Raw genomic sequence first — 14,874 nt, 5'->3', positions numbered from 1 at the left:
CAAAATATTGCAAATAACTTTTTAAGCAATTTGTCAGAACAGAGTGGACCATCAGGTAGTTATGTGTTCATACATTAAAAAAAAAACAAAAAAACAGCAATCTAGTAAGAAATGGAATCACTTCTGAAAGCTGAGGAATATTCAGTGAGGCGTTACAACAGGGAGGGATTCTATCATCTCGTCCTGTCCCCTTCAAGTGCCTTGCAGCAGCTCCAGTGGCTCATCTGTGTGACCTGCTCCTCCGCATGCACACCCGCACACATGAACGCATAGGCACAAGCACACATGTGCGCACACAAATATATGCACACATTGATCTATGTCCAAATGGAGTGGCTGGGCCGACAAAAGGCTCGACAGGAAGCGACTAATCCTTGATCTGCACAGTGTCGCAACAATGACCACGGAGACTCACACCAAGTGAAACACACACAAGTGCAAGAGCGCGCACGCTCACGCGCACATAGACACAATTGCTCCTTCCTTCCAGTTACCACCCAGTGAGAGAGAAAGGGGGGTGGGGATGTTGCTTACAGAGGGATCAAATTAGATTTTTTTTACACCACATATTTGATGCGATTCTTCCATGTAAAAGAGGATTTTAATGTTGCAGAAATACCAAGCACAATTCGATACATACACACTAAAAGTTGCCTCGGTTCAATACGTGAACCAGATATGGATCAGATGTGTGAAGGCTGGTATTGACAGGGACACACACACTCCTCACCCTGGGGGAGCTGCCAGAAGGGCAGAAGGGCACTCACTTGGGGGTAAACAAAGCCACCACAAGTAGGACAGTCCTCGGTGCGTGTGTGTGTGTGTGTGTGTGTGTGTGTGTGTGTGTGTGTGTGTGTGTGTGTGTGTGTGTGTGTGTGTGTGTGTGTGTGTGTGTGTGTGTGTGTGTGTGTGTGTGTGTGTGTCTGCGTGTGTGTGGCAGGGAGTGGAGACTGACAGGGAGGCAACATGAGAGGGACAAGCCTTTTAACATCTGGCTAAGCACTGACAGGAAGACACACACACACGCGGGCGAGCAGGCAGGCGAGTCCCAGTCGTAATTATTAGAACACTCTTACTTAACTTAACCCTGCCACTAGACCGTGACAGGCAGAGATGGAGGGAGGGCGAGGGTGGAGGAGGACAGATTTTTGTGGACAAGGAGAGGGATGAGCGTTTCTGTCTCCTTGGCCGTATTTTTTTTAACTCCTTACTTGCCACTTGCAGGATGAAATAAGTATTCAAAAGAGTAACAATTCTGCCAAATTAACAAAAATAAATATGGAAAACACAAGGATGGACGAGCCAAAGATACAGTTTGTTGACAAGAGGGAAGTGTAGAAATCCCAAAGCAATGATCGTTCTTTGCTGAAGATGGACATAAAAAAAAAAAAAAGGTAAAATCAACAATAGTATCACCATCATCCATCTTCCCTTTATGAGAACTCTCATTCTCTTGCTTCCTCAGTTTATTTAACTTTGCAGTGACTTTTTCAGCAGCACTGTTTCTCCTACTTGGCTTGGGAAAGAAACAACACACATGACATTTGCTCTGTAGAAGAAGGGGAGGGGAATGAATATAAACAAAAAATGAAGGCAACACCAAATAGGAACAGAAGAAAGGAGAGGATCAGGATGACGAGAAGGCCTCTTGCTGCGTGTTTTAACAGCTGCGCGTGAGATGCACTCGGTTTAACATTAAAACTGTTAAACGTTGTTGTGAGTATCAGGCATTCTCGGCCTGTTCTTGAGATGTAAAACAGTCATGCGCAGTTCGAGGTGTACTGTCTGGATTTATGAGTGAAATCTAGATTTAGCATGATCCGTTATCGTGGATATTATCACGACCCCTCCGTGGTGAACTTTCCTAAGAATTCCACTGCTTTTATTTCAGTCGGGCAGATGGGATCTGCATTTCAGCTCAACATCTCGCCTTACTCCCGTTTTGCTCCAAACCTTCCTTCCTTCCCCACAAGCCATTTTTTTCTGATGCTTTCTGATCCTTTTCTTTTATCTTATCCTCCCCTTTCCTCCCTCAGACGTCCCTTCCCCTCCAAAGAATTCGCTTTCTTTCTTTCTCTGCCAAGCATTCCTGTTTCTTTCTTTTTCCAATTGTACATTTGTCTTTCAAATGACATTCTCGCCCCCTTTTCTGAACTGTTTGCGGAAAAGACGTGAATTGAAAAATGAAAACAAGGAAGAAAGGAGGAGAAAGACGAGGAAGCTGGGTTAGGCATTTAGGGTCAGGTTCAGTGTAAATCTCTCAGCCTTGTAAATGTGGAGAGCAGGGAGAATGTAAACAAACAGACTACAGCTGTCACACACTCGCACAGGGGAGGCGCGCGCACACGAGATGGAGGGAGCACGCGAAAGAGGAATGAGAAGCCGAGAAGGAGGGAAAAGAAGAGAGGAAGAAACACGAGGGCCAAAGAGCAGGAGAAAAAACATTGATGCTGGAACATGCTGAGGCGCAGACCCCCACACTGACATGTCACGTAAAATCATCAAATCCCCTCCGCAAACAAATAAATGCACTGCACGGATGGATTGTTTCGTTTGTCAACACTGGCATTAATTCCAATCACACATCTTATAATTCCATTGTCTCCTTCACTTACTTTTTATGCTCACAAAACCTTCCTCCACTTTAAATTCCTCCCCTTCCGTGCTAAAACCCCACAGTGTGAATGCAGTAAATGGTAATAGCTTTTATAATAATATGACATGTGTAGTCCTCTTAAGGCATGATGGGGCCTTTATGCACAGGTTTAGCGACTGGCAGGTTAGCGGGTTTAGTTAACAGCCGACGTGCCTCCGGGTGTGGAGGGGGGATTTAGGAGGGCTTAGCGCGGTGTGGGCCACTGTTGTCTGGAGTGGCAGGAGGCGAACTTAGCAGAATTCTATGCAAGTAAGTTGGAAGGTTGTAGTGATTTTGAATTGTTTCACACTTTGTTTTAGGAACGGAGATAAAGAAGTAAGGATCAACTTTGGGATTAACTTTCATGGCAGGTAAGTGGATTATAGTGGGATTGTTATAATTGGTATTTTGGGGACGCTTTTTTTCAATATTATATAGTAGTTTTGTTTGGCTATCTCCAGCCGCATAATGCTAGAACATAAGTGGTGAGGTCTTAAAATCTACCAAAATACATATGGAGATGAAGAGCAAGAATCAGGTGTCTTTTCTGAGAAATCCTATAGGCAGATGAACTCCTGAATCATTCTCTTTTCATATGATGCTCAAAAGCAACATAGTAATTACATGAGAATAAAAAACACATTGGTTTTCGAGTCGTAGCCACCAAACGAGCCATCTGTAGTAAAGATGGTCAATGCAAAACAACAATGGGCGTTTTTCTCAGCTTTGAAGTGGCCTAAATGATTTTACATTACCAAAGGGCCCGGTGTCACTGAGGTTGTATCTTAGCATCAGTGTTCTATCGATTTCCATGAAGGAAAGTGTGTATCAGTGTGGATGGAAGGCAGGAATAGTCGCGCTAAAGGATTCAAAGTTCACTGAAATCTACAAAGTCACTGCAGCATCTGATGCACCTTTGTGAGCTCAGACACACTGTTTATTTCACCATATCGAGTTTATACGAGTTTTAAGATCATTTGAAGGAAAACTGAAAGTCTTCAAATGAAGTCGATAATGATGCATTTATTCCTGTAAATGAGTCCCCCCCCCCCCCCAGCAATTTATGATGAGTCTTTGTTATCAGTAAAAAACTATAAATAGCTTAAAAAAAAAAAGCTGTTGTATGTGTGAAGCAGCAGAAAGGCTGCTAGTTAGCTAATGTGTGTGTGTGAAGCAGCCCGGGCACTGTCCTCCTGGGATTGAACCAAAGTGTTGTTTGTTCTTTACGCCTCTCCTGGATAGCCAAAACCAGTGAAGGAGAACCCATAATTCTTTGCTGTAAGCAGTGCCTCTGCACATCCAATTGCATTAGAAGCCTATGGTAGAGGTGGAGGCTACTTGTGCCAAGATTTAACCTGATTAGATACAGATTCAGCCGTTCCAAAAGACAGCACAGAAGCCCTGTACCCATCTTCTATTCTATTCCTGGCCCCAGACTTAGAGCTCAGGAATCCGGAGTGAGATACTTGGCATTCAGTGAACACGGTCCTCATGAGCAAGGCACAATGCTTGTAGCTGTACCTTATTGGTGCCACGAAAACACTAAGTTACATTCCTACACGACACACTTTTTGATTCGAAGACAACTCTGGAGATTAATGAGTCTCAGATGATGCAGAATAGTTGTGTTTCGCTTTGTTCACTCTCTTTGCTCCCATCTCTCTCTCACATCGTGTTCTTCATGATATCTTTCTCCTTCTTATTCCCTTGTCAGCCAACCACTTGGTGTCATTTTCCCAATTTCCTCCTCTCCATTTCTTCCTTCATCCCTCTCTTTTGCACCCTCTCTGTCTCTCCTGCGGTGGTCTTTTTATCGGATCAGTCTCAGGTCGTCGCCTCTGTCTCTCATGTGTTCCATCAAGGATACATCCCTCAAACACAAGCCCAAAGATGGAGGAGGAGGAGGAGGAGGAGCAGAGAAAGAGTCAAATAAAGTCAGAAAGCAGAGAAACCGTGTCATAAAGAAAGGCTTCCTAAATTATATATTATCAGCTTGTCTCAATGTCTACCCATCTCCTAATTTGTCGCTAAGATCCGATGCGGCTTGTTGACATGTGTAGGAGATGTTGGTGTTTTCGCTGTAAGCTGTCTGTGTGTTTGGAAGAGTGTTTTGCATGCTTGTATACTTGGGCATGGAGCTCCCATAACCCTCTTACACTTTGCTTTGAAAACACACACACACACACACACACACACACACACACACACACACACACACACACACACACACACACACACACACACACACACGCACACACACACACACACACACACACACACACACACACACACACACACACACACACACACACACACACACACAGATTCCAAGCTTTTTGGGGTATGTGGGTAAATCTTTTGGCAACAAGGGTGTTAGCACAAAGCTATGATGAATGCTGATGGCAAAGAGCATGGTCGGTCTCTGAACCAGTCACTCACACTCTCACTCACACACATACACACGCTCACACACTAATCAGATTCCCAGTGCGTGGGGGCCAAATGGCATCCTTCCACTGGTGAATGCTAATGTGACCAGCGGAGCTTGTGGGCTTGTGAAACAAGGATAGGCAGAGCCAGGAGAGATGATGACAAGAAAACATAGATGGGATTGTTTACTGGCGTGTGTGATGCTGGTGTGTGAACATTTGCATTCTTTCACAAATTGCAGCAAGTTGCACTTTGTTTTTTTGTTTTTGTTTTTAATTTAAGAGCCAGAATTCCACTTGGTTGAGTGTGTGTTAGTGTGTCTTGTCTGCAAGTTTAATTACTACTGCTTGCAGAATAACCCTAAAATGTGGTGTGTTACATCATTGGCACACACAATTCCCAAGCAAAGAAAACTCAAATTTTGTTACAAAACTACAATATATGTATATGTATTTTCAGGTACATTTTCAAGTTTCAAAACTACTCATTAGTATAGCCAACTCTCCACGGCTGAATGCATAATGACATTATTTCTGGTAAAGTGTGCACACTGTGTTATTTATTTCATCTATTCAAAACCTGAACATGTGGGGGGACGTTTGGCCCCTGGAACAAACTTCTATAAAAAATAGCACTGCATCTTGACAAAAACGCAACACAGAATGTAATCCTTATTTTTTCTACACTTTAAAACCAAATGTATCATATGAATAGACAGCATAAAGCGATTTTATGGTGTTGCTTCACCATAACATCCACGACAACACCCACTGTCATTTGTCATGGACTTCTGGACTGTCTTCTAGAAAGAAGGCACCGTTCCTTCAAAAGTTATATAATAACTTTGTTTTTTGAGTGGTGAACATTACCGCCTAATTCATGTCTTCAAAATTATCTATAGGTAATTAGAAAGGTTGATTTGATGTGTGTAGATTGTAACACTAATCCCATCTTTTTCATATGCATGAAACTGGTAAAATACAGCATGTGTTTGCTATGATTTGTCAACATGTTTTATGCACACTACAATCTTATGCACACTACAATCTTATGCACACTACAGTCTGATTCCATGTTCACCAAGTGCAAGTGTGGAAGACATATGATTTAGTACTCACAGCGCTCAATGCGGTCCTCAGGGCTGGAGGAAGTCTCTCGATCAGACAGGAGGCCAGACACCGCGAAGATCTTTTTTCCACTGTCCTCAACCGCTTTCAAGGCGCTGCTGGGCGAGCCCCCTGGTGGGATCTGGGCACCGCCAAAGTCATATTCTTTTCCCTCTGCGTCAGAGTACCGCAGGTGGGGTGAGGCCTCTGCATCCAGGCAACCTTTGAGACGCTTGGCCGGCGTGAAGGCGGACTGATACCCGCCCGGCACTCCATCACGGTCTTCTGGAGGAGACGCAAAAGGTCTGAAGGCACCAACACCGCTGTGATTCAGCATGCTGATGGGCGAACAGTCCAGGTTGGGAGGGGCAAACTGATGATGAAGGTGGAGGAGGGATGGAGGAAAGTCCCGGTTAGGGAACCCTGGTGGGACTCCACCTTGACGATGGTACATTGATGCAAAAGTGTAGGAACCGTTGTTAAATGGCAAGTGGACATCTTTCTCGACTGAAACTGGGACGCCAAAAGGGCGTGGCTGCTGGCAGGGAATTGAGGCATCCCGAGAAGCTTCAGCGGTGGAAGCCAGCACCATTAGGGCTGGGGAGGCCAAGGGATTAGGCAGGTAGGAGGAACTCTCCATCTTGAATGCTGCCCTGTGGAGGTCCATGTTTAGATGGACAAAAAAAGGCTATCAGTATTCAAACGGGAGGTGATGGTACTCCAAAGAATACTGAACACAGCACCCAAGACCCTTGAAAAGGGTCTAAGGAAATGAAGAAATCTGGGCGACGCTTAAAGAATTCAGCTTGGGTTGGGGTTTTTTTAAGAAAAGGCGTTCAGAAGTGTCTCTTTAGTTAGTCAAATGTTTCTGAAGAAATAAAAGAGCAGAACAATGTTTAAGTTCAAAAGAATTCAGTTCATGTCTCTTCAGGATCTCATTTCAGTCTTGATCCTTCCATGTCAGGAAAGGGCTGTTGGGTACTTTCAGTCATTCAGACAAACAGATTGGTCCAAGTTGGTGCTGATGATAAAGACAATATATGGTTGAGGTGAAAAACGCCCTCCTGCGTAAGATGCCTCCCTCATGTGTGAATGCCAGATGTATTGGCCAAGCAGAACGGTCTGGGGAAGGTGGACATCTGTAGGTCTTCAAGGCTGGACAGTCATCTTCATGTGGTCACCAAGCTGAGGACACACAAAACACAAACATTAGATTCCTCCTCATTGTCAGAGCTAGAATAGTCTATCGTGAACATCAAGACACACAACTTAACTGTGATGTCCTCATAAGGGGTTCTCTTTCGATTTAAATGTCACTCTATTTTTCCGTGCACACTTTAAGTTCCGGTCATTGTTGGAATGTTCAAGAATGATAGTGCAGCCAGAGAAAATGCCTCACGGGCAAAAAAAAGAACAACACACATCTGGGTGTTTACAAAGTAAAAGTGTTCAGCACTTGATGCCCAGTGTTTGATAGGCAAGACCTGCTTTTTTCATGTGTTATACAGTGTTGTTTAATGATCGTTGTGCCAAGGGCTCCAAGTTCCACAAGTAGAAATTCCTGTCGTTTTTTCAAATTTTAGACAGTTTAAAAAAACAAAACAATCGTTATTTTTTTCTTTATTCAAACCGTCCAAATCACTGAAATCCCTTTGCACAGCCTATCACATTTCTTTTAAACCTCTTCATCGTTTCCTAATGACAGGTACTCAGGGACAGGAGACACTCTGCTTTCTTTCAACAGACGATGATCGATGTCTTGCCCTCAATCTGTTTGTAGTGGAAAGGAGAGGAGCCGAGTGGAAAAATTTTAATAAAGAAGCCGCTGAAGCCCGGGCTTGAAGTCAAAGTCTTTGGGGACAGAGTGTTCTTAGGCAGACACTGTTGTTGAAGCCACACATTCAAAACCTCTTGGAAGAAAGTGCCCTCAAGTTGACACTGTTGATCAAATCCTGTAAATCCCTGGCCTTTGACAAAAAGCCAAGGAGTATTTCAAACCCCAAACTTCTCTCTTTTTCCCCATCCTCTTTTCCTCAGACTTGGAAAAAAAAAAAAGTACCCAAACCATTTCCACATCACGGCTTTCCACTCCGATCTCCACAGCCCTATACGTCTCATCTCTCTCCAAATGTCCCCTCCTTGTCCTCCATCCTCCTAATCTGTCCATCTCCTCCTCTTCTTCTCTCTATCCTCATCTTCTCTTCTCATCTCCCAAGCACTATCTATCCTCCCTCCCTCCCTCCCTCCTCCATCTCAGATCTCAGTCTAAGCCGCTTATTCTTACCATCTCCCAGGATATTATTGGACCAGAACCACTTGTCTTAAGATAAGGACACACACACACACACACACACACACACACACACACACACACACACACACACACACACACACACACACACACACACACACACACACACACACACACACACACACACACACACACACACACACACACACACACACACACACACACACATCTGATAAGAGCCTGTGTGGCTCAATGTTCAGCTCAACACCCGACTCGGTGGGGCGAACACGCCCCACACTCTTGCAGGCGTTGCTGCCCCAACTTCTATCTCTCTATCTAACCACTTTTTAATTTCCCAATTTTTACTATCTGCCCTATTTTTCTTTCTACATCTTCCCTGTCAATCTTTTCTCATCCCTCCATCTCTCCCTCCATTTCACATCTCTTGCCTGCTCCCTTGGGTGATTCAGATGGGTGATATCATATCAGACCTCTCCATCTGCCGTCCACGAGCCAGAGGAAATCTGACTGAGTGAATAAATTAGCCGTACTTGACCCCACGACCCTTCGGCATCCGTGGCAGCAGACTACAATCTTCCCTCCTGGGGATTAGATAGTAACGTGCGATTGGTCGGTCGAGGGATCACAGAAAGGCAGCCAATGAAATGACAAAATAACATTTCAGAGATTTCTATCCCCAAGGGGCAATTTGAAGGAGGCTGACTTCTTAAAGGCCCAAAATGTTCAATACAGTAACATTTAAAGGAGGTAAAGATGTACTTGTCATACATAAATGATAAAAAAATATAATCAGTGGAAATTCAATTAGATTATTGTCAGAAATGTTCTGTAATTGAATCAGAGAAAAGTCTACACCATGTGTACCAGGTATTATGAAAAAGCCATACTGTTAGTGATATTATTACAATCAGCACTGCAATCAGAATGCACCCACGAAGGAGACTTGAAAAGGTCAAACATCAAGTCATGTGCATGCATACATAAACACACAACAAATACAAACTCACACAGTATCATGTAGCAGCACGGCCTGCTACAGTCGAGCTTCAAAGCTGCGTTGACTACCAGCCAACATCAAAGGAGAAACTCCCTGGGAAATGAAAGGAGAAAATCTTTTATAGCTATCAGCTGTCCACAACACTCATTCAAATCAATTTCCAAACCTGATCTTGGCTTTGGCACGCTCCTCTACCTCCCACATACACACACACACACACACACACACACACACACACACACACACACACACACACACACACACACACACACACACACACACACACACACACACAACAACAACTGCCAAGAGAAAGACGAGAGGAGAAGGCCCAGACACGGTGAGAGATGAAGGGATGTGAGATGTTTTACATTACCGCAAATGTACAGTAGACTTGTGCGGAGTGTTGAGAAGAGCTTACGATAACACACCTCAGGCCTGGACAGATGCCACAGAGTCACATTACATGCCTGTCTACCAAGTCCAGCTCCGCCTTTTCACCTCCACGATCCTATCTATCAAAACTCACCACGGAAATGACAACTTGAACTCCTATCTTTCTTTCATCTCTTTTTCTGTCTATCAGTTTACTGTCTCTTCTTCTCTGCCTGTCCCTTTGTTTCTCACTTCCTCGGCTGGCATCCCCTCAGTCCGCAATGTATATAAGATCATGCTTTCTCCTCTGTAACCTCCAGTCGGAGGGTGTCTGAGGTGTTGATAGCAAGGTAATACACTGATAAGTACTGGGATATTTCAATTTTATTATCATTACCCAGCAGGCTGAGGGGCCGCCAACATGAAGCAGCCAATCCAATAAGAGGACACTGGATATTTCCTCACAGGCTGCAGCAGAAGAGGAGGAAGAAAAGGAGAAGATGAGCAAAGAAGAGAGGAGACAAATAAGACGAGGATTAGTCGAGGAAGGAACAGGAAAAGACAAAAGGGTGAAATTGGAGCTTTGGAATAAAGTTAAAGACAGAAGGAAATAGAAGGGGCTTTGGAATAAAGTATGAGACAAGAAAAACATGAGAAGAAGACAGGGGTGAAACAAATGAAGTCAAAGAAGCAGATATCAGGAGCAAATAGGAGAAAAGGATGATAGAATGTAGAAAGCGGGAGGTGACACAGAAGTGAGAGAAGAAAGAGTGATATTGGAGCAAAGGGTACAAATCTCATCTCCCAGGGTGCCTGACACAAGCTGGCTGCCTTCTGGCCTGGTGGCTCTGTGTGCGTATGCACACACACACAGATTTAGACATCCATGTGTGCTTTTTGGGCCTCGAGAAATCGACACCGGAGGGACACAAGACATGTGCCTTTCCTTTTTATCAGTGCTTTCCTATGCTAAACATGCTATTCATATGGGTGCAAATTGTCGTGAAAGTGTCAGAAAGCCACTCATTCTCAGTGATGTTTTTCCACCTTGTCTCTAAAACAGCCATCATAATGCCAGATGACACACACCTATGGATATCATCAATATACAAGTGCAATTACATGTAGCGCAAACATGCATGTCAGTCGGTGCCATTTACAATCCCATTTGCCACCGAGGGATACCAACCACACATTGTCTGACACCGGGTATATGCATTTTATAATAGAAAATGTCACAGGGGAACATTTACCACGCTGTCATAATTTGATTACAGTGTGCAAGAATGATACAGCTGTCAGCACGATATTAAATACAAACAGCGAGAAGGGCTCTTCACGTCGAATCTGCACTTTAAGTGACAATGTTGTACCGGTCGGCAAAATTGCGGTGTCAACAACAATGTGATTTAACATCATTCTTTCACTCAGAAAAATATGAGTTTCAGAGGTGGTGGAGGAGCAGTCGCAGCATCCATGGGAAATAATTGAGAACTGTTGTCATTAATAAGCTTTTTTCCTTTTTAATAATCATGCAATTTTCTTTCTTTGTTAGATTACTCACAGCACTTCCAGGTTAACAAATATGTTGATAGTAGCCTGTGTTAACTAATCGTTTTAATGGGCCTCCAATTATTAATTTTGAAAAACATCGTTTTCTATGCAAGATACAGAAAAAAAAAGTTTGATAAGAAAAGAAAGGAGAAGGTGTTTTAGGATTGTCACGAGGGAGAACGAGATCCAAGCAACTACACCAGTGACACGGAGCACGTATGTTATCGGAGCCCTGCTTTTTGTTGACTGTTAGGAATAAACATTTTTCTTGCATGGCTGCTTTGTGTGTAACTGGCGCTCTTCGCTTGTTCCAACACCGCAATGAAACTTGTCACATCAAGTTTTCCAGTGTGTCTGCGGAGTTTTGGAGAGGAACGAAGAGGAATCCAATTTTTGTTATAAAAATGACTTGTCGACTGTGACTTGCGTGTGCATGCGCGCATTTGTGTGTGTCTGCGAAACTGTCGGGAAGCAAAGCTGCTGAAGTTTCTTCTTTTCTCTTTTTTTTTTTCCTAATGGAGACGGAGAGAAAAGCAGTGAAAACCGCAGGCCTGTCTAAATGTGTGTGAGTGTGTGTGTGTATGCGTTCACACTTCCTGATCCATGGATATATTTAGAGGTTGTTGACAAGCGTGAAAGTGCCACTCTTACATTTTATTACAAGACAGGCCAGCCTGTGTCATTCATCTCATCTCTTCGGTGAACACAAACAGACACACACTCGCTCGCACATGCCAGATTGAGTATGTATAGAAAATTTGAAGTTACAAAAATCTGACAATTACCATGCTGTATATTTAAACGATGTTTTCCTTGAAGTCTATAAGTGGCAGCAAAAACGAGCTCCTCAAAATGAATATACTTGTATTAAAGCCTGAACAATCGAAGGGATTTTTGAGTGGGTGAAAAAAAGAAAAGGCACAACTCTCTTGAGAACAAAATGTTCATGTCCAAAAGCCATGAAACTCCAGTTAAAATCTATGGTTTCTGAAGTCCATCATCAACGTTTGCCATCCACAGCTCTCCCTTGTTCTTCAACTGAACCTAAGAACTCTAGTACATCTTATTTTAGGGTAATTAAAGCAATGAACATTAGAACCACTGAATTAAACATTTTGCAGGAAACATTCAACCTCCGACATCAGCAACACAGTACGTGTCCTGTTGTCCGTAAAAAAGAAAAGCAGTCTGAAATATGTATTTTTTTTAAACCTTAGTAAAACTTATTTCAAAGTTCATAACACAAGTTAGTCTTACATGCCCAGCAAAAGTAAACACATCACACTTTTTCATAGATTCTGCAACAGTTCACAGAGCGCCGTGTGCACATTATTCCAAATCTCACAAATAGTGGCAAATTATGCTTTAAAATGACTTCAGAAATGCAACTTTTTGCAACAGCTACAGAGAAACCCAGGCTGAAGGCCTGCTTCACAGGCCAAATGACAAAGTAAACGCTGCCATTTAAAACCATGCTGTCAAGATATAAAATATTTGCCGCCATGACACAAGTAAAAATGGAAACACTAAGCAAACCGTGGATCTGTAAATACAGTGATTTTGTTTCGGTGCTTTTTAGCATAAAAAGCAGGAGCTGACCTGCAGCAGGTCCATTCTGTATTCCAGACAGACTGCAGTGTTTGTGCTAATGTCTGAGTACGTGTGTGTGTGTGTGTGTGTGTGTGTGTGTGTGTGTGTGTGTGTGTGTGTGTGTGTGTGTGTGTGTGTGCGTGTGTGCGTTTGTGCGTGCGTGCGTGCGTGCGTGCGTGCGTGCGTGCGTGCGTGCGTGCGTGCGTGCGTGCGTGTGCATTTGCTGATGTCCAAAGCAACAGTCGATACTATTGAAATCTACTCATTCATGTCTGGCCGGGAGGCAAAGCTCAAATGTCCTTGTGAATAAGAATCACACCCATTTATCTCCCCTCTCTCTTTCTCCCCCATATTATTTGTCCTTGTCTTTGCTTTCAGCTGCAAAAGTCTAGTTTTGTTTCCAGGTGTCTTTCAAATATCTAATCTCCCTTTAAAAAAAAAAATAAAAAAAATCTCTCTTTGTCATCTTCTCCGATATGAAATCTGTAACCTGGTTATTTGCTGCAGTCAACAGCTGCTGCAGTTCAGCGGAGATGTATGCATCGACAGTGAAAAATATTACTGTAAGATTTAATAATGGGCCGACTTGTGCATCCTGGTGGATAATGACACAATATTCAGCCTCCAAACTAATAAAGATTGGACAAGCTTGCAATGCAGCAGTTCACAGACAACAGATATATTAAATACTAAATGTTACTTAACTATTCTATGTTATTTTCCAACTGTTTAAAAACATAAAATAAAAAAAGGGTAAGTCTTTTTTTTTTCAGCAGGATTACTTCTGTGACATTTATTAAACACTCCTGCAAAGAGCAGAAAGATTTACTTCTCAAATGAGGCTGTGATTTCTGCGACCGGGTCATGGCTGCTAGACAAAAATCATTCTGGAAGTCAGCTCTGACCTGTGGCAGGGATTTCTATTCAGGGCAGCTCGAGTGAGGCCCGGTTCAACAAGGGCCAGCTAATTCCTGCTACCCAGCAAGGCTGAATGGGAAAAGCACACCATTCCACTGCTCGTACACTACTATCCTCAAAGTGTATTTCGGGACCCTTGTTAAACCAAATCTCAGAACTTTTTATAGTTCCTTGAAATCACGTTAAGTTGGGCTTAGTCAGGTGCACAGCGCACAGAATCACAGTTTTTCACTTCATGTTGTCAGTTCACACAAGTTCTTTACAATTAATCTTTTCTGTGTTTTATACACGGACTGTTCTTGTGAGGAGACCATAAAAGGCTATTCTTAAAAAAGAAAAATGACAATATGTTCTGATTTATCATGGTTATCCCTTTCTCCTGAGGTCTCAATACTTGCAAATTCTCATTTATCCAAGACAAGACAAGCACGCATAAAAGAAGAAAACTCCATTCCTGACAGATGACACGAGCACCTACTTGCCGACCGAGAAGTGACAGTTTGCCATCTATCCTTCCGTGTGTGTGTGTGTGTGTGTGTGTGTGTGTGTGTGTGTGTGTGTGTGTGTGTGTGTGTGTGTGTGTGTGTGTGTGTGTGTGTGTGTGGCACCAGCCGTCTTCTTATGAGTCTTTATTGCTGTGCCGCGTTGTACAACAGCAGCCACTAATCTAGCTGGCTGGCAGGCAGACAGGCGGCTGCTGGCTGGTTCGTACTCCGGGCTGCATGCAAGCCAATTAGTTCCACTTTAACAAGGGAATAACTGTTGCCAGGTACACTGTTTTCTCTCCTATATTTTGCTGTTAAAAAAAAACAAAAAAACTCTGCAGTGAAGACAATAATTATAATATAAACATAGGGGAACTTATTTATTGATTGCTGAGAAATGATGTGCTATGCTTGTCATTGAGGTCAAAGGTCACGGACAAACAGTGAGCAGCGGCGTTCGGGTGAGATTCGGGAAAAGATGCTCAACCAACAGTCAAAGTTATCTCAAAGCT

General features: G+C 43.2%; 1 protein-coding gene across 6 annotated transcripts in view; it reads right to left on the bottom strand.

Moving 5' to 3' along the window:
- The window catches only part of rnf220a (ring finger protein 220a), a gene marked incomplete at its 5' end in the record, with an annotated part of 145,471 nt that extends 138,633 nt beyond the window's left edge, over nucleotides 1–6,838 (bottom strand). For all 6 annotated transcript variants that reach the window (XM_080471079.1, XM_080471082.1, XM_080471080.1 and 3 more), the window contains one exon: nucleotides 6,184–6,838. In XM_080471079.1, coding sequence (XP_080327205.1) covers nucleotides 6,184–6,838 — 655 coding nt within the window. The remainder of the gene's footprint in view (nucleotides 1–6,183) is intronic.
- Between the last annotated feature and the right edge of the window lie 8,036 nt (nucleotides 6,839–14,874).

Source organism: Lipophrys pholis (genome assembly GCF_963383615.2).
Source record: "Lipophrys pholis genome assembly, chromosome: 1".
NCBI lineage: Eukaryota > Metazoa > Chordata > Actinopteri > Blenniiformes > Blenniidae > Lipophrys > Lipophrys pholis.
This window is presented reverse-complemented; position numbering and strand designations above follow the sequence as displayed.